General features: G+C 44.5%; 2 protein-coding genes across 2 annotated transcripts in view; one reads left to right on the forward strand and one right to left on the reverse strand.

The window, feature by feature from the left end:
• mast1 (microtubule associated serine/threonine kinase 1) overlaps window positions 1–27,844 on the forward strand; it is a 176,976-nt gene that overhangs the window by 27,819 nt on the left and 121,313 nt on the right. The window contains exon 2 of the mRNA XM_062974136.1: window positions 27,091–27,122. Coding sequence (XP_062830206.1) covers window positions 27,091–27,122 — 32 coding nt within the window. The remainder of the gene's footprint in view (window positions 1–27,090; window positions 27,123–27,844) is intronic.
• LOC134296453 (uncharacterized) lies at window positions 15,521–21,973 on the reverse strand. The gene has a single exon (XM_062971481.1). It carries the CDS (start codon window positions 21,058–21,060, stop codon window positions 17,536–17,538), a length of 3,525 nt encoding a protein of 1,174 aa, XP_062827551.1. The 5' UTR covers window positions 21,061–21,973; the 3' UTR covers window positions 15,521–17,535.

Genomic DNA, 27,844 nt, shown 5'->3' on the forward strand with positions numbered 1-27,844 from the left:
TTTTAGGAAGCACTTCTTGACAGAGAGAACTGTTTGGCAATGGAATATGCTGTTTCCTCGAAGGGTGGTGGAATCTCCCACTCTGGAGGTTTTCAAGCAAAGGCTGGATGGCCATCTGTTGGGAGTGCTTTCTTTGTGCTTTTCCTGCATAGCAGGGAGTTGGGCTGGGTGACCCGTGTGATCTCTTCCAACGCTATGATTCTGTGAAATAGCCAACAAGAGATTCAAGATTGGAGTAAGTGGGGGAGTTTTGCTCCACAAACGGCATAACCAAACTAGTCTTCCCAGCCTTGTCCCTCCTGATGTGTTGGGTTGCCCTGTCGACTTGAAGCCAGCAAAAGAGACCTGAGTAACAGAGGTATCATAGGGGCCGCAGTGGCACAGCGAGTTAAACCGCTAAGCAGCAGAAATTGCTGACCGGAACGTCGGTAGTATGAATTCATGGGATGGGGTGAGCTCCCATTGTTAGCCCCAGATTCTGCCAAGCTTGCAGTTAAAAACATGCAAATGTGTGTAGAAAACAGTGGCATACCAGACACGAAACAATCAGGGCCAGGCAACACCTCCCAACAAAGGATTCTCCCAGGCAGGAAGTAGCCAGGGTTAGAAGCAACCAGGCTATGTAATGCCAATCAAGTTGGCCAATTGGAACATTCATACTTGTCTGTAGCAGAAAAGAGTTATTTCTCCCACCCTGGACCTTCCACCTATATATAAAGAGAAGTGTCCCACAGGATGGTAAAACATGTGGGTGTCCCTTGCTGCTTGCAGTTTCTGAAGTCGCTCCTAATATCCTTTCCATGACTAGGCCTCAGAGCCTTGGCCTCGCGTAACTCCTCGTGAGTGGCGAGGAGGCAGGCGTAGCTTTCCCTTGTAGCCCCGCCCACACCGGTTGCTAAAGGGTGGAAACTGCTTGGCCATTGCTTGTGCCGTTGCTAAGGGTAGGAACCGTCTGTTACAACAGTTGCTAAGGGAGAAGGGGAGTGTTTGGCCACTGTTAAGGGAAGGAGCCGTCTGTTAGTATGGTAGCTAAGGGAGGAGGAGACTGATTGGCCGTTGCTTAGGGGTATGATTTTACCTTTCTCAGGTGTGTCAGGCTTGTGAAAGTAGGCTTAAAACACACGGCAGTTCTAATGCTATCTTGTGTCCAAATTTCGTAGCAATCGATGGAGTAGTTTTGGAGATATGTGGTCCCTCACTGACAGACATTATATTTTTATTTATATAGACTTCCCTTAAGCATACACATGAATTGTGGAAGTGTCAACTGACATTCACTTATGTGGGACTGGAGAGTTGGAGAAAATCAGCCAAGGGTAAAATGGTTGAACATGGGTTTGTGAGAGTACCACTTTTTGACACAACAACATAACCACAGGATATACAATGGAAAGCTTGTGGAAATTCACTTCATACTTCTCGGCTTGGCAGCGGTCCTTAAGTTGCCACATTTTGGAACAGAATTCTTTTTTTCTCCATTTATTATTAATTGTATATAGTGCTACACAAAATTATACAAGCATTCAGTACGTTTTCCATTGGTAACACATGTTTACATCATTTCCCCTCTTTCTCCCTCTTCTTTGGAACAGATTTCTAACAAATCGTCTACCCACGTAGTGGCAATGCCATCTGATCCTTTTTTTAAGAAAACGAAGAATTTGCTTTGAGCACGTTCAAAGACATCGGATTCAGATTCAAAAAATGGTTCTATGTAGAATTGTCACAGATTTGCTGGTGCCCTTTTCCATGCAGGATCATGGTTCTCTAGTTTATGCTTGGATTGTGAATAAATCCGTATGTCCATACAAAGAGGCAATTGAGGATAACGCTTTATGTGGCTGCTACTGCTGTTTCTCAAAATATATGCTGCAACAGATCTGTTCATTGTTAGATTGAATTTTTAAAAGTAGTGTATAATTACAAAGCAGGAGGGAGAAAACAGGAAGAAAAGTACGAACAAACACTTGCTAGATAAGTACATATACGCTGACCATATGCCCAAAATAACTTTATAAGGGGTGCTTATTAAGGACACATTCATATGTAACAAAACCAGAAAGGTTTCCTGGCCATTAGGCCCCTTCCACATCTGAATAAAATACCACGTTATCTGCTTTGAATTGGAATATACTGTATCTGCTTTGACTGGGTTATCTGAGTCCACACTGCCATATATATATTGCAGTTCAAAGCAGATAATGTGGCGTTTTATTCAGCTGTGTGGAAGGGGCCTATGCTAATATGGTGCTTTATTCATTGTTGATTTATTATTTAATATTGACATCCAAAATCTCTCTCATACATACGACAGCTGGCTCTCTATGCCTTTAGAGTGTACATCCTCAGATTTCGCTATCCACAGTTTGAAAATATAGATATTTAAAACTCAAAAAAGTAAAACTTGATTTTGTCATTTTATAAAAGGGACACTATTTTACTCTACCGTTGTATATAGTGGGACTTGAGCATCCACAGATTTTTTTTATCCACAGAGTCCAGAAACCAAACTCCAGTGGATATCAAGGGTCTACTGTGTGTATATCTATACACATAATAAAAGTGTATTTATTTATTTATTTCCAATATTTCTACCCCGCCCTTCTCCCCGAGGGGACTCAGGGCGGCTTACACAACTGGTAGGATCACTACCAGTACATCATAATACAATAAAATAGGATAAAACAGTTAAAATAATTAAATAACATAGTAAAATACAATATATAAAAATTTAACACAATGCAACACCAAATATATATACCAATCATCCATCAGACCTTGTGCAAAAGCCTTAATCCAATCCATGTCAATGCTAACTGAGTTCATTCGTTAAACGCTTGCATGCATAGCCAGGTCTTCAGCTTCTTCCAGAACCCCAGAAGGGATGGAGCCTGCCGGATGTCATTGGGAAGGGAGTTCCACAGCCGAGGAGCCACCACCGAGAAGGCCCTGTCTCTCGTCCCTACCAGCCGAGCTTGTGAGGCTGGTGGGATCGAGAGCAGGGCCTCCCCGGATGATCTTAAGGTTCTCGTGGGCTCATAGGAGGAGATGTGTTCGGATAGGTAAATTGGACCAGAACCGTTTAGGGCTTTGTAGGTCAAAACCAACACTTTAAATTGGGCCCGGTAGCATATTGGCAGCCAGTGGAGCTGGCTTAGCAGGGGGGTTGTGCGCTCCCTGTAAGCCGCCCCAGTTATTAATCTGGCTGCTGCCCGTTGTACTAATTGGAGCTTCTGGGCCGTCTTCAAAGGCAGGCCCACGTAGAGCGCGTTGCAGTAATCCAAACGGGATGTAACCAGAGCGTGGACCACCGTGGCCAAGTCAGACCTCCCAAGGAACGGGCGCAGCTGGCGCACAAGTCTGAGTTGTGCGAAGGCTCCCCTGGCCACCGCTGAAACCTGGGGCTCCAGGCTCAGCGATGAGTCCAGGAGAACCCCCAGACTGCGAACCTGTGTCTTCAGGGGGAGTGCGACCCCGTCCAGCACAGGCTGTAACCCTATTCCCTGTTCAGCCCTGCGACTGACCAGGAGGACCTCTGTCTTGTCTGGATTCAGGATCTGGACCGCCTCCTTAGTGACAGGTGGGAAGGAGTGACAGAGCTGGACACCATCTGCGTACAGATGACACCGCACCCCGAAACTCCGGATGATCTCTCCCAGTGGCTTCATGTAGATGTTAAACAACATGGGGGACAGTACTGACCCCTGCGGGACTCCACAAGTCAACGGTTGTGGGGCCGAGCAGGCGTCCCCCACTGACACCATCTGGGACCGACCCTCCAGGAATGAGTGGAGCCACTGCAGAACAGTACCTCCAAGTCCCATTCCCGCGAGGCGTCCCAGAAGGATACCGTGATCGACGGTATCGAAGGCCGCTGAGAGGTCCAGCAGAACCAGCAGGGACACACTCCCCCTGTCCAGTTCCCGGCGTAGATCATCGACTAAGGCGACCAAGGCTGTCTCGGTACCATGCCCCGGCCTGAAGCCAGACTGTGCCGGATCTAGAAAATTAGTGTCAACCAAGAATGCCTGGAGTTGCGCAGCCACCACACGTTCCAGGACCTTGCCCAAAAAGGGGAGATTGGAAATAGGCCGATAGCTGTCCAATTGTGATGACTCATGGGCCATGTAGTCCCGTTCCTGGTGCTGTTGTGACAGATGAAGAGGAAAACTTGGGTTTTCCACCATTTCAGCCAGAAAGGGAACTTTCCCAGCCTGAATTAGAGCCCTTGCACCTGCAGGAGGTTTGTATTCCAGAAATCTGCCAAACAAGCCCTGAGTCAAAATCTCCCCCATTTTCTCGCCGTAATTATTATCTACAACAAAAAGGAGTTCAGCAGGCTAATCGCCGAAGCCTGAGAATCGCAGCAAAGCATTCTGATGATTAAGCCTGCTTCCATGAGAAATTTTAGGGAGTCATACATCTGGACACAGAGATTGACTTTCGTTTCTGGTTTCCCCAGAGAAGTGTTCTCTGGTGGGAAACGAGGCCCTATTTAGGTTCCTTGCCCCTTTTGGAATCTTGCGGAGTCAATTCGTCAGCTACTGGAGTAGCGTGTGTGGACAGCTACTCCGTTTCCAAGCCTTGTTCCTGTTTCCAAGCCTTCGTTCCCAGCCTTGTTTACTTCCACGGATCTTGCCTTGCTTCCCGGACCTTGCCAAGTAAATTCCACGGATCTTGTTTTTGCTCCTCGTTTCTTGTTGCCTTGTTCAAGCCTTGTGTTCCAAGTATCAAGTTATTTCCTAGCCTTGCTCAAGTTTCATGGACTAAAGGACCTTGTCATCTCCCCTCACTTCGCTTGGCGAAGTGAGTGTTTCGGTTATTGGATTACAACTTTGGACCTTAATATTTCATATTGGACATTGTTTCTTTGGACTAATTTTGACCTTCCCTGAAAGGTCTACTCCTGAACTATTTCCTACACTTGCTTTTATTAACCTTATATATTTCCTTAATAAAGACATTAGTTAGATTCTGGCCTCTGTGTATGGTTATTGGTGCTCTGCAGCCTGGGTCGTGACACCAATTGAGTGGGATCTAGTGATGGCTTCTTCAACAGCGGTTTGATCGCAGCCAATTTAAGGCTCGCTGGAACAATGCCTTCCCGAAGGGAGGCATTCACCACTACCTTCACCCACTCGGCCAATCCCCCTCTGGCTTCTCTCACCAGCCAGGATGGGCAGGGGTCTAGGATGCATGTGGTAGCCCTCGCCTCTCCAAGCACTTTGTCCACATCCTCAAGCTCAACCAATTGAAATGAATCCATCAAAATAGGACAAGCAGGTGCTTGTGTTACATCCTCAGAAGCTGCCATTAATATGGTGTCAAAGCTAGAGCGGATCAGAGCGACTTTGTCAGCAAAGAACTGAGCAAATGCTTCACAGCGGGCTGCCGAGTTGTCAGGGATCCCATCTTGAGAGATGGGATTCAACAAACCTCTAACAACTCAGAACAGCTCTGCCAGACGGTTCTTTGCGGACGCAATATTAGCTGCAAAGAAAACATTCTTAGCAGCATCTATTGCCGCGGCGTATGCCTTTAAATAAAGGCATAGCCGTGCTCGGTCTGATTCGTTCTGCTTTGAAGGCCACACGCGCTAAAGACCCCTCTTCTTCCGCTTCATCGCTGCCAACTCCTTGGTGAACCAAGGAGATGGTTTAGCTCGGGTACTCGAGAGGGGATGTTCCGGAGCAATCGTGTCTATTGCCCTAGTTGCCTCCTTGTTCCAGAGGGCAACCAGAGCATCAACAGGATCACCAACCGAGATGGCGGGAAACTCCCCAAGAGCCGTCAGGAATCCATCCGGATCCATAAGCCTCCGGGGGTGGACCATTTTTTTAGGTCCTCCACCCCTGCGGAGGTTGGGGGGCGCAGTGAGTCTAAACCTGATCAGGTGATGGTTGGTCCATGGGAAAGGAGCGATGGTGAGCTCCTCCACACCGCCACCTTCCTCCCATCCCTGGCAGAAAACCAAGTCAAGTGTGTGCCCTGCTCTGTGGGTGTATAGATCTGTATGTGTGTATGTGACACGGTTGTCCGCTCACAGAGACAGCCCCCGGCCTCCACAAAAAGGCTATAGTTTCCAGTTCTGAGGAGCCACCAAGCCACTCCCTCCCAGGACATTGCAGGTTACAGCGAGCACATCCAGCACTAAACTCAGCTGACGAAGGATTTGGATGAAACTTGGCACACAGACCCAACATGGCCAACTATGAATACTGGCAGGCTTTGTAGGTGATTGGCCTTGGCAACAGAGAGTTATAGTTCACCCATATTCAGAGAATACTGAATCCAGCAGATGATGAATCAGGACCAAACTTGCCACACAGACTCAACATGGCCAACTGTGAATCCTGGCAGGTGTTTCAGGAAGATTGCCCTGGGAATCTGGGAGTTGTAGTTCACCCTTATCCAGAGAACCCAGCCGACGACGGATCTGGGCCAAACTTGCCACATAGACCCAACACAGCCAACTTTGTATACTGCCGTGGTTTGGGGGTGATACAGTTCACCCATATTCAAAAAACACGGAACCCAGCCAGCATCAGATCTGAACCAAACTTGGCACATAGATCCAACAAGGTCAACTGAATACTGGCACCGTTTCACAGTGATTGTCCTGGGAATCTGGGAGTTGTAGTTCACCCTTATCCAGAGAACACTGAACCCCGCAGATGACATATCAGGACCACATTTGGCACACAGACCCAACATGGCCAACTGTGAATACTGGGGGAGTTTTGGGAGGGTTGACAATTTTTGACAATTGTAGTTTACCCACATCCTTATGAATTTTCTACTGGGAGCATTCATAAAAAACAAAAGGAAAGATTGAGTTTTTTCCCCTAAGAAATAGCATAACATATGACCGAACTGGGAAAAGGGACAAACAGGTCCCTTTTCAAATAACCTAGCTAGTTAAAGACTAAAGGATAGAATGGGTGACAAATCCTGTCAGCCCACTATCTACACAAATGTATAAAACATAAATGCACATAAATGCACATGAACTCTCCCCTCTAAGGTTGAAGCATCGTGTCTAGAAATTGTGGGTAATTCTTGGAGAAATGTTAGATCAACTTTTAAGAAATGTTATCATTGTAACTCTTGGTATACAATGAAGCCATCTGGTACCACACTGTGTATTTGCCCCTTTTATCTTTATTTTTTCCAATTGCACCTACGTCTCTTTTTCACAAGTTAACAAAAACTGGCAGCCCCCTATTAAGGCTATTTAAAGTGTCAGCCTCCATGATTCTAATTATTGGTCTTGCCTTGGAAGGGGATGATAGTGAGCAGCACTTTTTCAGAATATATCCTCCTACATTTGCTCACAGGATTGTGCACGTGCAGTTTATGAATATGGCAGGCATGCAGGAGCGGCAGAATTCATAGCAAAAGGAGAATAGTGATATCCATGGATATCCATGTTTTTATTGACTGCTACTTCCAAAGTGTCAGCTACAGTTCATGGTACCTACAAAGGCAGGCAGTCATGCTTCAGCCAATTACATCTGCAGGATGCTGACTTTTTTTCCCCGTGCCACTCCAGCGCTTTCCATGTTCTCACAGCAGCATGCTGAAAGTCACTGCAAATAGGACATGTTTTGCCATAGGCTTGTACATGGCCGCTTCTATCCTTGGATGGATAGATAATGATGGAATCACTGTAAGCAAGAAAACAAAAACCTTTCATGCTCAAGGATGGAAATGGTGGCCCAGAATGATGGGAAGGACTTGCCTGGTGAAATACACTATGTAACAAAATATGAAAAATGTTCTGTAACTGGTTTGAGAGTGTTATTTCCTGTTTAATTGTGAAGTACTTACTTTGAAAGTAGTTATTATACTTTAGAAACTTCATTTTTGTGGATGTCACAAACTATGTTGAATTGGTTGAGACTTGATGAAATATTTATTGAAAAACTATAGCAAAGTCTCTAAGGACTGTTTTGCTTCAGCATACCCAAAAATGATCTTAGGTTGTGTGTTTGGGTATTTTTACCATTTTTGGAGCTCTCCTGGGTAATAATAGTAGTAGTAGTAGTAGTAATAATAATAATAATAATAATAATGATAACAACAACAACAACAACAACAACAACTTCATTTTTATATCCCGCCCCATCTCCCCGAGGGAACTTGGGGCGGCTCACATGGGGCCAAGCCCAACAACATACAATAAAATACAGTGGTATAAAATACACCGTATTTTATGAGATATTTATTGAAAAACTATAGCAGAGTAAGGGTGGGACTCATATAGTCTCTAAGGACTGTTTTGCTTCATCATACCCAAAAATGATCTTAGGTTGTGTGTTTGGGCATTTTTACCATTTTTGGAACTCTCCTAGGTAATAGTAGTTGTAGTAATAGTAGTAATAATAATAATGATAACAACAACAACAACAACAACAACATTATTTTTATATCCTGCTCCATCTCCCCGAGGGAACTTGGGGTGGCTCACATGGGGCCAAGCCCAACAACATACAATAAAATACAGTGGTATAAAATACACAGTATAAAAGACACAATATAAAATACAACAATATACAATACATAACAATTACAGCAGAGTAATATATCAACTCTACAACACAACTTCACAGAATAAAGAGCATGGCCATGAAAAAGGCAATATCATGGCACTTCAATCCGCAGTCTTGTGGAGAGGAATAATTATAATTGTGCAATGTATTAAGAGAACTAATTGTAAACAACCCCAAATAATGTTTTTTTATTTAAAAAAAATTGTGCCAACATGCCTTCTAAGAGCCCAAGATGACCACCAAACATGCCCAAATGTCTCCTCGATCAGGACTTCTTAAACTTTTTCACTTTGGGTCCCTTTTGGTCCAAGAAATAGGTATAAAACTCAAACATTTATTGATAACAAACAAGCATTTGCAAGGCTTGCTGAACAGGCTGGTTTTCCTTTTTATGAAGTACAGCTGAAGCATCTTCTGCAGAGTCAGCTGTAAATACTGCACAACAGATTCATATAAATGTCTAAAATAGCCCCTGGGTGATGTTCAGAAAACTTTAATTGTTGCCAAATTTTTGGGACCCCAGCATTGAACTAAGGGAACCCCATTTGGGGTTGGGGCCCACCATCAGATGCAGTAAAAGGGGGCAAACCTCCAAGGTTTCTTGTCCACTCCTGTTTTACAGTGATTTTATTGTTTTATTTATCGTGTCAGAAGCAATTTGAGAATACAGTTATAGTACATTTAAAAAAACCACAAAGTTAAATGGCATTAAGTTAACTTCCTTTGCCCAGAAGCTGGCCACTTGGAGTGCCTCTGGTGTTGCTGTAAGAAGGTCATGCATTGTAATAAGTGGTCTGTGGTTTGTTCTTCTCCACGCTTGCATGTCATGGACCCCACTTGGTAGCCCCATTTCTTAAGATTGGCTCTGCGGTGCCGGAGCACAGTCTGTTCAGTGACTTCCAAGTTGCCCAGTCTTCTGTGTGCCCAGGAGGGAGTTTCTCATCCGGTATCAGCCACTGTTTGATGTTCTGGGTTTTAGCCTGCCACTTTTGGACTCTCGCTTGCTGAGGTGTTCCTGCAAGTCTCTCTGTAGATCTTAGAAAGCTATTTCTTAAGACATTGGCAAGCTGGCTGATACCCAAACAGAGGATGGACTGGAGATGTCAATGCCTTGGACCATTATTTCCTGGCTACTACTTCCCAAAGGATATAAAGTGGTGCAATACTGGCTAAACGGTATAATTTCTCCAATGGCATAGGATGTTGACATCCTGTGATAATGCGACATGTCTCATGAAGAGCCCCATCCATTGCTTAAACATGGCAGAGTAGTGAAGCATAAGGGCAGATGTCTTCACTGTGTCTGGTTGTGATCCCCAAGTTGTGCCAGTCAGCTTTTGTATGATGTTATTTCTAGCATCCACTTTTTGCTTGATGGTCAAGCTGTGCTTTTTATAAGTCAGAGCAAGGTCAAGAGTAACTTCCGGGTATTTTGGTGTGTTGCAATGCTCCATTGGGATTCCTTCCCAGGTAATCCCCAGAGCTCGAGATGCTTGTCTTTTCTTAAGGTGAAAAGCACGTGTCCGCATTTTAGATGGATTAGGAATCAGCTGGTTTCCCCTGTAATAGGCAGTAAGAGCACCTAAAGCTTTGGAGAGCCTCTGTTCAAAGCTCCCTGCTTGAATGGTGATGGCACAATCGCCAGCATAGATGAAACTCTCTGTCGCTTCTGGCAGTGGCTGATAATTTGTGTAAATGTTAAACATTGATGGAGACTAGGACACGGAACAATGGCTTCAAACTACAGGAAAGGAGATTCCATCTGAACATCAGGAAGAACTTCCTAACTGTGAAAGCTGTTCATCAGTGGAACTCTCTGCCCAGGAGTGTGATGGAGGCTCCTTCTTTGGAGGCTTTTAAGCAGAGGCTGGATGGCCATCTGTTGGGGGTGCTTTGAATGTCATTTTCCTGCTTCTTGGCAGGGGGTTGGACTCGATGGCCCGTGAGGTCTCTTCCAACTATATCATTATGTGATTCTATAAGTACGCTCCCCTGTGGCAGGCCGTTCTTCTATCTTCGCCATTTGCTTCTCAACAAAAAAGCTCCTGTTTTGTAACAGATGTTCTAGGAAGCAGGTAAGGTGGTAATCCTTCGTGATATTATAATTTTTTCTCAGGAGGAGGTGATTGATGAACCAATGCTATAGAATACTGAATTTTTATCAACCATGCAAATATTGTCTGTGGTTTCTCTAATAAGCAGAACTTTGAAAGGGGAAATCTTGCAGGGAATGGTTTGAAACAGTGAGTGAATATGCCGTCCTTAGGTTTCTGACGAGGTGTGAAAACGTGCTAAAATTATCCAGACCCACATGACTGCTTGAAACAGATGACTAACTTATCAAAGGATATATAATCACTGTAGTTCTGGGAAAGTGGAGATAAACAACGGAGCATATTTGCCTCCGAGGCACAAGCTGGAGTCCTGTGGGTGACTTAGGCCAGTGTTGGAATCCCTTGTGTTGGCATAAGTTACTTTTAACAGCAGTGAGGGGCAGTAAAAGCCTTCTCCATCTGATAAGTAAAGCTACCATAGCAGTAGTGTCAGCTGATGTCAAGTGGGGGGATATCCGCAGCTGGGAATCTATTTTTATATCTTATTTCCAAATTCTGTTGGTCTAGATTTAAACTGAGAGCCTTTTTGAACTGTTGCTTCTCAACTATTGTTACGTTTTTTTAAAAATTTTAAAACGAGAAAGAAATGCAGTAAGTCTTTCAAACTGGACCCTTCTTCAGTGCAATTAACCCTTTCAAAGGAATCCTTCAGTTGTGTAGCTACTAACAGCTTGTAACACACACATTGATTTCCCATGACTTTGTTTTCCCCCCTGAGTTTGTATTACGTACTTTCTGTGCCATTCTGCATGAGTTGACTCAGGGGCAATCTCCACTAAATTCAGTGAGACTAAAGTCCTATCTACAGTGTAGAATTAATGCAGCTTGACAGCGACTTTCACTGCCATGACTCAGTGCTATGGTATCATGGGAGATGTCATTTGGCAGAGCACACTTTAGTGGAAAAGGCTAAAGACCTTGCAAAATTACAAGTCCCGTGATTCCATAACATTGAGCCATGGCAGTGAAAGTGGTGTCAGACTGCATTAATTCGACAGTGTACATGCAGCCTTTTTCTCAGGTGAATATGTTTATTAAGGGTTGAAACTTGCGACTCTGTAGACATTAGACTGTGAGTCTCAGGAGTCCTAGCCACCATAGTTCATGGTGACAGATGATGAGAGATGCACTCCAGCATCCGGAAGACCTCCAGTGTATAGGATTGCAGTCTTATTCTCTGCTATGTAATGAACTGTATAACACAATAGTGGTTCAACACATAAGTAGTACACAATATGTATATTGGAGCATCATATACATATAACATTCACAGAAACAATACTCAGTCCTAAGGTATATAACTCAAAAGTATCTAACTCAGTATTATAAATCAAACAAAATGATATAAATCTCTGCAGTCCTAAAAGGATTGGATTGGCTTAAAGGCAAACCGATTCAGAGTCTCTGCAGTTCTGGAGGGATTCCTCAGGACTCCACAGGTTTTGGATCAATAGTAAAGCCAAGTAGACAGAGTCAAAGTTGATGTAGCTCCTGAGTAGGTGGTAATATATCCGTTCACGCTGTTTACATGCAGTTTAAACGCCGTTTACAACTGGTTCCCGGGTTTTATCCCAGTTTCGGTAACCCTTCTTCTGGTAAGCGGCAAATGCTTTATTATTTCTTTATTAATGGCTCTGCATCAGGTATTCTTAATTATGTTTGCAGTATCAATATGCTGCTGTGAATTTTGTGGTGCGATTTTGGATTGCTGTGGATTTTGTGGTTATTCTCTGCTATGTCACATTGTGCCAATTTATGGTGGTAGAATTCAAAGACGTAGCTGTGTTAGTCCCTTTCAGAATGCTACAGGATCTTGCACTATCTTTAATACCTTTCAGAAGTAAAATTAGTTAGTTCCAGCATGGATATAGGTTAAGCATGGGCAAACTTGGGCCCTCCAGGTGTTTTGGACTTCAACTTCCACAATTCCCAACAGCCAGTAGGCTGTTAGGAATTGTGGGATTTGAAGTCCAAAACACCTGGAGGGCCCAAGTTTGCCCATGCCTGATACAGGTGGTCCCTGTCTTCAGAAGTATTTTTTCCCTCCCAAACTTGGAAGATTTAGGGGGGTTTTTTTGGAGTGCTTTGCCCAGAATCTCCCAGGCATCATGGCAACTGACCAAACTGGGATTTGTGCTCCTAGAAAGTAACTTTCCCCCAAACATCCCTTTTCCCTTTTTCTGGCACACTGAAAAGAAGTTGGGATTCTGGACTTTGTAGTTTCATCAGAACACTGGAACTTTCAGGTTGAGAAGTCGACAACCTTTTCCCCAAACTGTAACTCTCAGAACTCTATAGAATGTTGCTGTCTTAGTTCAAGTGGAATCATAGTGCTATGATTGTGTTGTGAGAAAGGTTGTTTAGATGGATGAGCCTTCTTTCATTCCACAGGTGGTTCATATCGATGAAGATACATTTGGTTGGAAAGTTAGAACAGACTTGCAATTTGCCCTGCCCCTTTAATGACAGTGTCCAGTCCATTACTATTTAGAAATAATATTAAAGGATCACATTGATCAATTTGTAAAGTTTTTCTGCTGTTGCCTCTTGTTTTGGAAGTTGGAAAGGGATACAAATGACTATCATTTATAGCAGTGGTTCCCAACCTTTTTTTGACCAGGGCCCACTTGACCAGGGCTCACTTGACTTGGGACCACTTGATGTTTTGCCACAGATGCAGGTGAAACATTAGGAGAAAATGCTGCTACAGCACAACCATGCAGCCTGGAAACTATACTACAATCATCATTTTCTCCATTGTTGTTTATGTGCAGCTCTCACTACCACCACAAACAAGAAAGAAATTTAGTATATAAAAGGACAGGGAAGTTTAATGCAACAAATGAATTCTCACTTTGGTCTTTTTCCTATTCATAGCCAAAGCAGTATTGCAGAAAGAATTGTATAGTATAATGATGCAGTAACAACACCATGTGCTTTCTCCCCATGGTACTTACTAAAGAACCAACCGCATGGAAAGGTTGCAGTACAGCCTTCCATAGCCATGGATTCAACCATGCACAGATTGGCAATATTTTTGAATTATCCAAAAAGCAAAGCTAGATTTTGAAATTTACTGGGCCATTGTATTTCACAGGACCTGATCGGTATCTGTAGAAGCCCCTGTAGCCAAACCACAGCAGATACCACTGTGTATCACTGTAATGATAATAATTCTTTAGCAATTTTCAAATCAGCCCGACACAAATTCGATCTGACCTGCCTTTTTGCAGCAGCCCCATTTAATAACCAGTGCAAGGACATATCCCAGAATATAACTGGCATGAGCAATTTTGGCAGTTCAGGCAGAAATGTTAAGTGACATGTCCTTCTCCAACTAATACACCAGGAGCACAAATTACTAGGATGTTCTCCTCTTTCAAGCCCCTCTGAACTGGGTTACAAGAGAACATAATCTTGCCACAGGGGATGTTTGCGCCTGTCCCAGAAAAATGGAATTTAGGATATGCTAGGTTTTTATTTGTGTGTACTGCTACTGTCAGAGGAACAAACAACACCTCAGGAAAAACATTGGGAAACACGTAGCAAACGTGATGGAGATCAACATGGTGCCCCAGCAACCAGCACTAAGAGAGACGTGAGAAGCAGATTTCCATAAATTTTACTTTTTCGGACCCTTAGCTGTACTGAATGGGGCTGGGGTGAGGAGCTGCAGTCCAAAAACTTTAATTTTTTTCATTTTCACAACTTTCACAAGTATCATTGGTAGGAACAAGGGAGAGGACCTTCTCTGTGACTATCCCTAGACTCTGAAAGTCCTTCCCTGAGGAAACTGAAATTGCCCACTTCTTGTTGTCCTTCTGTTAGTAGGCAAAGGCTTTGCTTATTTGGAAAAGCTTTGGAAATTGAAGGTTTTTAGGGAAAGGACTTGCAAGCAGTTGCATTGTACACCAACCCTAGTGATACCATTAGATGCTAGACCGGCTTCACTTCTAATATCTTGCTATAACCTGCCAGCATCTCCACACACACACACGTCCGGGATTGGCATCACATTTATGTCCATAAATACAATAGTGTCTTCCTTTGCTAGACCACCAACACATGGGTCACAGATTGGTACAATCCATAAAACACTTTGAGTCCGTCTGGGATTTGTGAGGGCTTGCAGGTATTCCTGGTTTGAATCTCCTAGCACTCTTCACCATTTATTACACTAGCTAGGGCTGATGGGTGCTATGGTCAAACACTTGTATTTTTGCCAAAGGAAGTACAGCCTACAGAATGTCCTGCCTACTACTGGTGAATTGTATTGGTGTAAGTCTGTTAGCCCCAGCTTCTGCCAACCTAGCAGTTCAAAAACATACAAATGTGAGTAGATCAATAGACACAGCTCCGGCGGGAAGGTAACGGCGCTCCATGCAGTCATGTTGGCCACATGACCTTGGTGTCTACGGACAACGCCGGCTCTTCGGCTTAGCAATGGAGATGAGCACCAACCTCCAGAGTCGGACACGATTGGACTTATTGTCAGGGGAAACCTTTACTTAGGTCTGCAGCATTCTGCAAGAAAGGTCTAATTACTGTTGCAAATTGCATGAAAGAATGCTGTCAGGAGAATCGTAAGTAGAAAAGAATGTGTTGAATGTGATATGACACAGCATGGATGTACGCTTCATAATGCTTACCTGTGATGGGTAAAGTAAAGGTTTTCCCTTGACATTAAGTCTAGTCTTATCCAACTCTGGGGATTGGTGCTCAACTGCATTTCTAAGACGAAGAGCCGGCGTGGTCTGTAGACTCCTCCAAGGTCATGTGGCTGGCATTGTAGCGGAACCTTTGTGCTACGGTCCTTGTTGAGCGCAGTGGAGGGATTGGAGACGGACAAATGGAGTAATTCCAAGAAAGCAGTTTTATTTGGCTAGTGGCCACTAGGGTTCCCCCTCGCACAAAATAAGTGCTTTTCCCAGGGAGAACCCCCAGCGGCGGGCTGAGTAAATATTTATACACACTACAGGGTTCGGGTTATGCCCGCCCACAAGCAAATTCATTGGCTTAGAGTTGTGACGCTGCTTGACTTGGACCCAATCAGCGCTGACCAGCGGTCCGGCCGCACTCTTTCTGTGCCGTGTTCACAATCATTCAGAGCGCCTGCGTACGCATGCGCTGTTTGTTTATCTTTAGCTTTCATTTCTTCAGAAACACATGATTTCCCAGAAATCACATGTTTCTGTGAGTTTATGCACCCGGGTCGCTAGCTGTCGCCATCTCTGCCCATATATGGTATTTCCTGGGGTTCTTTAACCTCCCGCCTCACTCCCCCATTTTCTTTTTGCGAAGCGCATGTACAAAAGCTGAAGCAAAGCATTATGGTTCCATCCAATCCCGCTTGGCTTGGAGTATGGCTATCTTTTCTCCAGGTAAAGATTGTGTGACACACCTAGTACACATTTGCATCATTATTGGAGTGCAGCACATAACTATGAGAACAATGAACAATCCTAAAATCCCTACCAACAATATGTCCTTCAACCATTCTACTGAGGGTAACCAGCTAGTCACCCAGGAGAAGGGAGACCAACCTTCTACCTCCTGGACATTATTGTAAATTAACTTTTGTAATGACTCGATGTCATCTTCAATAGTACTATTCAAGTTATGAAATTTCACTACACAACGCCCTCTGACCATGGCGCATAAACCCCCCCTGGCCGCCAGTAGGTAGTCAAGGGCCAGCTTATGCTGTAGGGCCATCTGGCTGATTTCTTCTACTTCAGACTGGATTTCCCGGAAAATTTTGCCAGTGGCATTTATGGACTTTTCAAGACGGCAAGTCAGGCCTAGAACACTTCTACGATTTGCTTGAGCTACAATCCCTGGGTAGGCACCCAGGGTCAACAAGCCTGTGATCAGGCCTCCTCCTACACAGGAGGCTTCTGAACCTGACAGGGCCTTGTTAATAATGACCTCATCCGAGCATTCTGGTCCTAGAGGGCCTGTTTGCACAATGTCCCGTTTCAGGCGCTGATGCCTTTTGTGTAAGACCTGAACTGGGAATGTCAAATAACCCACACCGACACACTGGTAGTTGCCGGGGTGATAATTTGTGGCCCATTTATCAAAGAAAAACCATAGATTTGGATCCCTAATTTGCCATAACGGACAGAGGCTTTGACCTAGGCTCAGTTGGGTTAATTGTTGCAGTATGTTCATATAAGATTTTAGGCCCTCAATAGAATCATTCACACTAAATGTAGGATAATCTGGATACATGCTAGCCCACTCGGTTGCGGTTAGATTTAATCGTGAGACATAAGATGTATTAAATCGTCCATGTAGATAGAACCGGTCTCGACAATGGGAGTAATTGCCTAATCGGGAAAAAAATGCCTGCCTAGTTTCCCAGTGTCTCCACTCAGAATTCCATATTCCCGATCCTCCACAACAGAAGCACAAACCCCTGGTGGAGGTATGGTATCTAAACCGTCGAAACCTAGTTTGATTTATTTTTTGCGGTATGCTAGAAAACACGGTAGGTGGACCCTCCTGAGCCTTGGACAATCCCTCCAACACAATCTGTGGTTCATCAATTAAATCGGGAAGAAATGAAAAATCTCCTATGGTGAGGGGGTGTTCATATATTAATGCTACCTCTTTCCCGTGCTGCTCAAACATATAATTGGCATGTTCTTTTATCCAATTCCCATGTGCTCTTTTTCCAAAAGAGAGAATAAAACTCAGCACAAATAGTATACCAAACACAGTGCGCTTTCCTCCCCTCCTCATAACTTGTCTCCCACTTTTTCCTCTCAAAATGTCTAGCCACCATCTCCCGGAGAGCGCCTTTGTTGGGCCATGCTGCGACATACTTGACCACCGACGCTCCGTTGCACCCGAAGGGATCAGCTTCATGGCCTTGTTGACCCCTTAGGGAGTTGCCGGATGATCCTGAGTCTCAGGTCCTCACCAGGAACTCGCTCCGTCCACCACTCCTCAGGTGCTAGTTTTACACGGGTGTAATGTATCCACGGCTTAATCTCCTTCACCTTCACTGCAGTGGGGGTAGACAGGAGCACAACATAGGGTCCTCGCCACTTGGGTCCCAATGGCTCAATCTTCCAATCCTTGACCAAAACCTCGTCACCTGGTGAAAAACAATGTAGAGGTGTGGTAGGGAATGGTGGGTTCAATTCAGAAATGTATTTTTCTAACTGCTGCATTTGTCTGCCCAAAGCCTGAACCTGGGCCAATGTCTGTTTCTCTCCTATGAGGTGTTGCTCAGCTCCTGTCTCTAAGGCTCCCTTCAAGTTCAAAGGGGGTCGTCCATAGAGTCTTTCAAAAGGGGAGAGTCCTGTCCGTTTGTGTGGTGTACATCTGATTCCTAATAATGCCATGGGCAAAACCACCGTCCACGGCAATCCTGTCTCTTGGCAAAGTTTCCCAAGCTGGGTCTTTAATGTCCTATTCATTCTTTCCACTTTTCCAGAAGATTGGGGTCTATATGCACAATGTAACTTCCATTTTATGCCCAAAATTCTACATAATCCTTGCACGGCCTGTTGAATATATGCGGGGCCATTATCTGATCCAATTTCTAAGGGTATGCCAAATCTGGGAATAACATCTTTCATTAGAGCTCTTGACACCTCCACAGCCTTCTCAGTCCTTGTAGGGTAAGCCTCCACCCATCCTGTGTATGTGTCCACGAACACCAGTAAATATTTGTATCCTTTGTATGGGGGCATTTCTGTAAAGTCAGTGACTAAAGCTTCAAAGGGTACCCCACCCACATGTTGGACTCCTGGTGGCTTGAGGGGTCCTTCTCTGGGGTTATTTTTTATACATGTCCAGCATCTTTGGGCTGCTGCTGCCGTTAGGCTATGTAATCCATCGATATACAACTGTCGTCCTAGCAGATTTGCCAATGCCATTTTTCCTAAATGTGTGTTTTGGTGCATGTGTTGGACTAAGTGCCATGCCAAGTCCTTAGGGACGTAGACACGGGCGTCTGGCATCACTATGAGTTCTCCTGACCACTGACCCTTCTCCTTTAAGGCCCATTCTTCTTCCTCTGGTGTATATGTAATGTTATGTTCAGTTAATTCTACCTGTAGGGCCATTACCTGATGTTCAATATAGGGCAGCCTAGCTGCCTCTTTGGCTGCCAGATCAGCCTGCCTATTTCCTTGCACTACGGGATCGTCTCCACGTTGGTGCCCTTTACAATGCATCACAGCCACCTGCCTTGGCTTCCAAACCGCCTCCAGGAGATCCACAATCTCTCCAGCATGTTTCACGCACTTTCCTCCAGACGTGAGGAGCCCGCGCTCCTTGTACAGTGCTCCGTGTGCGTGGAGGGTAGTGAAGGCATATTTTGAGTCTGTGTAGACGTTAACCCGCTTTCCGCTTGACAATTCCAACGCTCGGGTCAGGGCAATCAATTCGGCCTTCTGGGCAGAAGTCCCCGGGGGCAGTGACCCTGCTTCCAGCGTCTCTCCCCCCCACCGGACAACCGCATAACCTGAGTGTCTTTGATTATTTTCCATAAAGGAGCTTCCATCTGTGAACAGAGTGTCGTCCACCTTAGTCAGTGGCACATCCTTCAAATCCGGTCGACTGGAGAATACCTCATCCATCACCTGGGCACACTGATGGATCGTGGTGTCTCCTGGAGTCGGGAGCAGGGTGGCCGGATTCAGAGTGGAGCAAGTCTCCAGGGTCACCAGTGGGTTGTCACACAACAATCCCTCGTATTTCATTAACCTCTCACTTGTGAGCCAGCACGGTCCCTTAGTGTCTAACAGTGCCTTAACGCTATGGGGCACCTTAACTGTCAGTGGCTGTCCTAGGGTCAATTTATTCGCTTCTTTGATTAAATCTACTGATGCTGCCACAGCCCTCAGGCAAGGTGGCAATCCACGAGCCACTGTGTCCAATTGCTTTGACAAGTAGGCAATCGGCCTTTGCCATGAACCTAGTGGTTGGGTCAATACTCCAACCGCTGTTCCTTCCCGCTCTGCAGCGAACAGAGTGAATGGTTTTTCCAAATCGGGCAGTCCTAATGCTGGAGATGACATCAATGCTTCTTTTAATGCCTTAAACGCCTGTTGACATTCTTCTGTCCACTCAAACGGATCTTCTCTTCCACCTCTCGTAGCCTGGTACAGCGGCTTAGCCAACACGGCGTAGTTGGGGATCCACTGTCTGCAATATCCTGCTGATCCCAAAAATTCCCGCACCTGTCGCCGGGTACTGGGAGTGGGGATGGCGCAAACAACTTCCTTTCTTTCAGCTCCTAACGTCTTCTTTCCTTCGGTCAGATGGAACCCCAAATATTTCACCGTGGGACAGCACAGCTGGGCCTTTTTCCTTGATACTTTGTAACCCTTCATTTCTAATTCCTTGAGTAGCCTCAAAGTATGTTCTCTACTGCCCTCTAGTGTCCGGCAAGCGACAAGCAGGTCATCTACATACTGAAGCCAAATTCCCTCTTCCTTAGGTATTACAAAATCCTGTAAGTCTTTGGCCAGGGCTTGACCAAAAATGGTCGGGCTGTCCCGGAACCCCTGAGGAAGGCGTGTCCAAACATACTGGGTCCTTTGCCCTGACTGCTGAGATTCCCATTGGAAAGCAAAGATCGGTTGGGATACAGGGGCCAATCGAATGCAAAAGAATGCATCCTTTAAATCCAATACAGTAAACCATTTGGCAAATGCTGGTACTAGACTCATCATGATGTATGGATTTGGCACTACCGGGGTTAGGGGAACGGTGGCTTGATTTACAGCCCGCAAATCTTGAACTGGGCGATATTCTCCTTGTCCTCCAGGTTTCTTGACTGGGAGCAGGGGCGTGTTCCACGGGGAACTGCATGGTACCAATATCCCATGCTGCAGAAGTCGCTCTAGATGCTTTCTGATCCCCTGCACCGCCTCTCGACTGACGGGATACTGTGGCTTACATATGGGTCCCATTCCTCTTTTCACTTCCACCACCACCGGTGGAACATATTTAGCTAATCCTGGAGGATTATCTTCTGCCCACACTAAAGGAGTCTCATGCCATGGCCATTGTATTTCTTCAGTAAAAATCCTAACTTGAAACAGTCTCCATTCCTCTTCCATGGGAAATGATATTTCCATTTGTCCATTCTTCATGAACTGGAGTTGTGCTTGTAATTTTGATAAAATGTCCCTTCCCAACAAAGGGACTGGGCAGTCTGGAAGATATAACATCTTATGCTTGACCTGATGTCCGGCCAGATTGCAGGTGCGTTCCTTGAGGAAGGGGCACTTCTGGGTCTTCCCAGACACCCCTATTACTTTCGTAGTTTCCCGAGTTGGTGGACTAATTTTTGTATTTACTACTGATTTTTCGGCACCTGTGTCCACTAAAAAGTCCAATTGTTGGTCCCCGATTTCAAGTGTGACCATCGGCTCCCCGGGGTCCAACAAAACAAGAGCCTAGTTTCCTCATTCCTCTCCTCCATCCATATCTTCCCATTCTTCTTCCATCACAGCTGCTGCAGCTATCACCTCTCTCACAGGAAAAGGTACGTAGTTTCCACGTCCTCTTCCCCTTCCTGGGTTTCTTCCTCTCTCAGGCCTTCCTCTTTCTCTCAGTCCTTCCTGACTTCCTTCTCTTCCTTCTGGGCATTCACCTTTCCAGTGTCCAAACTTCTTACATTTAGCACATTGGTCTCGACCTAACCTCCGAGGGGGCCCTCTTCTTCCTCCTTGTCCCCCTCTGGCATATCCTCCTCTTCCTCTCTGTCCACTTGCACTCTGTTCCATCATGGTAACTAATGCTTGGTATTCCTGCTTCTTCTTCCTGTCCTTCTTCTCTTCTTCTACCTGGTCCCTTGCCATATAAACTTGATCTGCGAGTGCCAACAATTCATTCATAGTCTTTCCTAGAAATCCTGGTTGCTTTTGAATCTTTCTCCAGATGTCAGGAGCCGCTTGACTGATAAAAGACTGTTGAATCGCCCTCCTACCGTTTTCATCCTCCAAATTATACGGGCTATACTTTCTATATGCTGCCTCCAGCCTTTCCAAAAAGGCTGTTGGTGACTCAGATTTTTCCTGTACCACTCCCTGAATTTTTATAATGTTGACGGGTCGCGGCGGGCCCCTCTTTACCGCTTCTACCAATATACGCTGGAATCCTTTCAGTCTCTGCAAATGTCCTTCTTCTGCGGTGTCCCATTGGGGATCTATTTCCACAGGAAACCTCTGTGCTCCCCACTCGGCTGCATCACCATCTTGTGGGGCCCCAACCTGGGCTATGGCTACCCCATTATTCAACACTGCTCTTCTCTCTTCTGATGTGAACAACATATTCAACAATTGTGTGCAATCTTGCCAGGTGGGATTATGGGTTGCCATAATCTCTTCCAATAGCCTAGCCATATCTTGGGGTTCTTCACTATAAGGTGGAGTATTATTCTTCCAATTCAGAATGTCACTACTACTGAAAGGCACTACCTGGTATGCTTGAACTATCTCATTCCTGTTGTTTATCACAGGCACCGTTCTCAAGGGCATCTGGAGGGCCGGGCGGGTCGGTGAATCACCAGGCCACACCGGAGCTCCATGTCTCCGAGTTTGTGCCGGAGAAGCATCACTGGGCATCCGTTGTGACCTCTTCTTTTCCTTTGTTTCCTCCTGATATTTTTCTAGGCTAGGATAGTGTTTCTTGGCTGCTTCGGTTGATTCTGGATAGTAGGGTGGGGGTCTCGTTCCTAGTGTAGGTGCACCGGGGGCTGTTCCCTGGGGTGGGGGCGGTGGCAAGGGTGGCGGCAATAATTCCTGTTGTCTAGCCTGTACACTCAACTGTAAATCTGGGTAGTCCTCCTCATTGGATTGGAAAACTTCCTTCTTTTTCCCTTCCTTCTTCACCACCATACATTTGCCATTCCTGCACTGTCGAACCCAACATGGATCTTCTCTAACTACCCGTTCCCAAGTAGCAATATAGACCCACTGGTTCGGATGATTCACAGCACAATATTCTTCCACTGTTCGGATCAGTTTCAGATCCCACGTTCCTTCTACTTGCCAACCTAACCCAAACTCTGGCCATTCTCCCTGACACAAATTCCTTAGTCTATAATCTCTCAGGTCCCTTGGATTGCCTGCTACGGCTCTGATAGCAAAAGAGCCAAAATTATCTAAGATGCATTGTAAGGGAGTGGAGCTCTTTGAATTTTTCCCTCCCATCCTGCCTAATAGAGGGGACTGTCTTGGCCTGGGCACCCGGCCACTCAACGGCATGCGTCAGGAAACACAAGACAGAGCCCCTTTCTACCTCCCTGGGAACTTTTTGTGTCCCTCCCGGCGCCGGTGTTCCCTTAACGTCTCATGCAACCACTATACTTGCCAGATTTCTGTAGACGTCGGACCAACCTTCGCCCCTGGACTTTTTCCCTGGATCCTTTTCCTCCTGGCTGGTTTCTATGGAACCTCGCTGGTGTTGCAGCTCCCACCGTCAGTCGGCGTTGGCATCAGAGGCAAGCACCGCAGCCGGTCTTGCAATATTCAGGGGCCCCTTCTCGTCTCACGGTAGTTGCCTCTGGCCCCTACCGCTGAGTTGGGGCCGTCCCGCCAACGGGATCCGTCTCCAACCTCCTGGCCCGCCTTATAGGAAATCACGTCGGGGTCACCAGAAAATGTAGCGGAACCTTTGTGCTACGGTCCTTGTTGAGTGCAGTGAAGGGATTGGAGACGGACAAATGGAGTAATTCCAAGAAAGCAGTTTTATTTGGCTAGTGGCCACTAGGGTTCCCCCTCGCACAAAATAAGTGCTTTTCCCAGGGAGAACCCCCAGCGGCGGGCTGAGTAAATATTTATACACACTACAGGGTTCGGGTTATGCCCGCCCACAAGCAAATTCATTGGCTTAGAGTTGTGACGCTGCTTGACTTGGACCCAATCAGCGCTGACCAGCGGTCCGGCCGCACTCTTTCTGTGCCGTGTTCACAATCATTCAGAGCGCCTGCGTACGCATGCGCTGTTTGTTTATCTTTAGCTTTCATTTCTTCAGAAACACATGATTTCCCAGAAATCACATGTTTCTGTGAGTTTATGCACCCGGGTCGCTAGCCGTCGCCATCTCTGCCCATATATGGTATTTCCTGGGGTTCTTTAACCTCCCGCCTCAGCATAACTGCATGGAGCGCCGTTACCTTCCCGCCAGAGTGGTACCTGTTGATCTTCTCATATTTGCATGTTTTGAACTGCTAGATTGGCAGAAGCTGGGGTTAACAGCGGGAGCTTATCCTGCCCTCTGGATTTGAACCGCCAACCTTTTGGTCAGTGGTTTAATCCGCTGCGCCACCGGGAGTATGAAGGCACATAGTAACACCCTAATTGAATAAACTGTGTGGAATTTTAAATGGATGAAGATGAACTAGTCATCCAGTATTACCAATAAACCCAAATAAAGTTGCCATGCTGGATACAGCGAAAAGTTTCTGCTAGAAAAGACAATCAATTTTTTTTGGTCAAAATTTCTTATCTACTAACATTGGTTGCATCAACAGATTAAAATTATCTTTTTAGTCTTTCCCAGTAAATATTAATAGTGATTTAATGTGGCCGATGGAGCCCCTAGTGGTGCAATGGGTTAAACCCATGTGCCGGCCAGACTGTTAACCAAAAGATCGGTGGTTCTAATCTGGGGAGCAGGGTGAGCTCCTGTCTGTCAGCTCTAGCTCCCTATGCGGGGACATGAGAGAAGCCTCCCACAGGATGGTAAAATATCAAACATCTGGGCGTCCCCTGGGCAAAGTCCTTGCAGACGGCCAGTTCTCTCACACCAGAAGTGACTTGCAGTTTCTCAAGTCATTTCTGACACGAAAAAGAAATGTGGCTGATATTTCTCATTTTTGTACGTATAAAGAAACTTAATAAAATGTTTTACAGGAAAAAAATTATAAATTCCCCCCACCTTTCCCTCTTTGAAAAAGTTTTCCTTTTCCTAATGCAAACAACATACACCTTTGGGGAACTTTTTGTATGACTAAAATAAAGATAGGAAGAAATCAAAGGGGACTTTTTTTTCTTTAGACGAACATAGCCGTAAACCTGAATTCAGTACAAAAAGAATAATCTCTTTGGAGACAAACATGAAAATACAATGTAAGCATTTCTGCCACCTTTCAAGAACTGAAACTGCGAGAGCATACATTTTGAGAGGCAAAAGCAGCGCAGAACTGAGGAGTTGGGAGCTATATGTCAGTAAATTTAGGCTACAAAACCTGTGTGCCATAAATTGGGTATTTGACAGTTGTGTTGGATGTTTATAGGTATGTGTCCTGGCACATTGACAGTCTGGAAAATCCAATATGCCTATCAAAATAACTCCTCAATGAGGAATAACCAGTCTGAACTAAACTTATTTTCAACATGGAATTTCATTGATGACAACAGGGAGTTTCTACCTCCTCTACAGTCACATTTGAACCTTGGGAGAGCTGTTTTATTTTCGTAGTAATTCCATTGTTATTTTCTCATGCTGTGAACCACATGAACTAAAGATTTTATATAAACCTCAGAAATCTATCTTTTGGGGGAAATAATATACAATGCCTGTCGAGTTTGTGTCTCTTTGTTCAGAAAAATAACCATTATTGACCACTATGTCGTCAATAACGTCATAAACATTTTGAAAAGAAAGAAATAGAATTCTACATGTTGCTTCAGTTGTACCGCAATGTCCTGACAATGTTTATATCGGGAAGGAATCATTTTATTTTAACTCTTCAGTTTCTTTAGCCATCCTTGATTCTGTTTCCTCACTTGTGTCTTCCTTCCTAGGCCCTTTCCACACAGCTGAATAAAATCCCACATTATCTGCTTTGAACAGGAATATATGGCAGTGTGGACGCAGATAGCCCAGTTCAAAGCAGATATTGTGGGATTTTCTGCCTTGATATTCTGGGTTATATGGCTGTATGGAAGGGCCCCTAGTCCCCATGGTTCACCATTCCTATTCCATTCTGTCCTTCCATTTTAGCATTTAGCCCTTTCTGCCAAATAGTGCTGATGCCTCGTCAAACTACAACTCCCATGATTCCATAGCATTGAGCTGTGGCAGTCAAAATGGTTATTTATTTATCGTGTCAGAAGATAACCGAGGGTACAAGTTATAATGTATTTGAAAACACAAAGTTAAAATAATAATAATAATAACAACAACAACAGCAACATCTTGGCATTGGTCCTTTGACCAGAAGCTGGCCACTTGGAGTGCCTCTGGTATTACTGAAGAGTTCCATAATGCAAGATACTGTATATACTTGAATATAAGCCTAGTTTTTCAGCCATTTTTTGAAGACTGAAAAAGCCCCCCTCGGCTTATACTCGGGTGAGGGTCCTGGTTGGCTTATATTTGGGTCAGCTTATACTCGAGAATATATGGTACATTTATTATTTTTCTCTATTATTGTTGCTACTATTACATTTATTTTAATTATTATTATTATTATTATTTCACTCTAATCTTATTATTATTGCATTTATTATTTTACTCTATTATTACTTGTATTACTTTCCTGTATTTATTATTATTATTATTATTATTATTATTATTATTATTATTATTATTACATGTATTATTTTACTCTATTATTATTGAAAGGATACATAAGCATATTTACATGGAAGAAGATGAGAATAATGATTTGATTATTATTCTCATCTTCTTCCATAATAATTTGATTATTATTAGATAAGAGTTGGACAGTCTTATCTTAAATTTGAGCTTTATGTAAATATTCAAAAACATTTAACCTACTGATGCCTCCGTTAATGTAATTTTATTGGTATCTATTTTTATTTCTGAAATTTACAACCCTGAGCTTATACTGGGGTCAGTGTTTTCCCAGTTTTTTTGTGGTAAAATTAGGTGCCTCGGCTTATATTCGGGTCGGCTTATACTCGAGTATATACAGTAATTTAGAAATCAGGCTCCATCGATAAACTTCAGTGGACACTCAAAACATAAACTTCAGTGGACGCTCATGGGGATTTGGTTAATCAGCTAAAATTCATGAGTAAACCAGGTTTTTTTTAACCTGAAAAATTTGGGGGGGGGGGTGAACCCCTAACCTGCCCCCTCCCCCGGCTACAGCCCTGAATTCAGGAGTGGATTAGAGCCATCTGCTAGATATGGACACAAAATAAATGCTCAGCACCAAGGGGACTGTATTCTGAAACCTAAGGAAAAGCATTGCTCTGAGTACATTTAAAGCTCAGGAATTTGTGATGAGTACTAGAATTATCTCCTGTTTCCCCTCCAAATATATTTTTTTTCCTGGGACTTAATTTGGGAGGGGACTCATGTATTGTTCACGGCTGTTGTAAGATAACTGGGAGGCAAAGCACCCAAAGATCTTGACCTGAATATCTTTTTCATCAACACCTAACTAATAGCTTTGTTTCCCTTTTTGTATTTTGCAGAAGGACCTTCCTTTACCCAGGAAAAGCAGCAGGTAGGTGCAGATTTCTATAACCCCTAAATATGTTTATCCAAGTTGAGAGAAAATTCTTCTAAAGCTAGTCATGCAAAGTGGAGGTGGGGGAATTTGCTGGGCGGCTAAGGCCCCTTCTACACTGCTATATAAAATTCAGATTATCTGCTTTGAACTGGATTATATGACAGTGTAGACTCATATAATCCAGTTCAAAGCAGATAATATAGATTATATGCTTTGATAATCCAGATTATAGAGCAGTGTAGAAGGGGCCATAGTCACGACATAGTCCACAGTACTGTCTGGATGTAGGTGAACTACAACTTCAAAACTCAAGGTCAATACCTGTGACACCTCTAGGCTGCGTGAGCACTGGAAAACCAACACGGAGGCCAATAAACAATCTAATATCTTTATTAAAGCAACAAAAAAATCAAATAAAAATAAGCAGAGTATATAGTCCAGCAATAGTCCTTTTAGGAAAGGTCAAATATAGTCCAGTAATATAAAGTTAAGTGTCCAGTATTAGAGTTCAAAGTTTTAAATCCAATAACCGAAACACACTCAAACTTCCAAGCAGTTTGAGTGGGGAATAAAGCAAGGTCTTTCACAAGAGTTCCAGGTTCAATGTCCGAGGCAGGGATAGCAAGGCAAGGCAAAGTTGGTCGTGGTGGAACTGAATTGCAGTCCAGACTTGACAGGGAGACAAGACGCAAGTCCCAGTCTACTCAAGAGTAGGA

Source organism: Anolis carolinensis, chromosome 2 (genome assembly GCF_035594765.1).
Source record: "Anolis carolinensis isolate JA03-04 chromosome 2, rAnoCar3.1.pri, whole genome shotgun sequence".
Classification (NCBI taxonomy): Eukaryota; Metazoa; Chordata; class Lepidosauria; order Squamata; family Dactyloidae; genus Anolis; species Anolis carolinensis.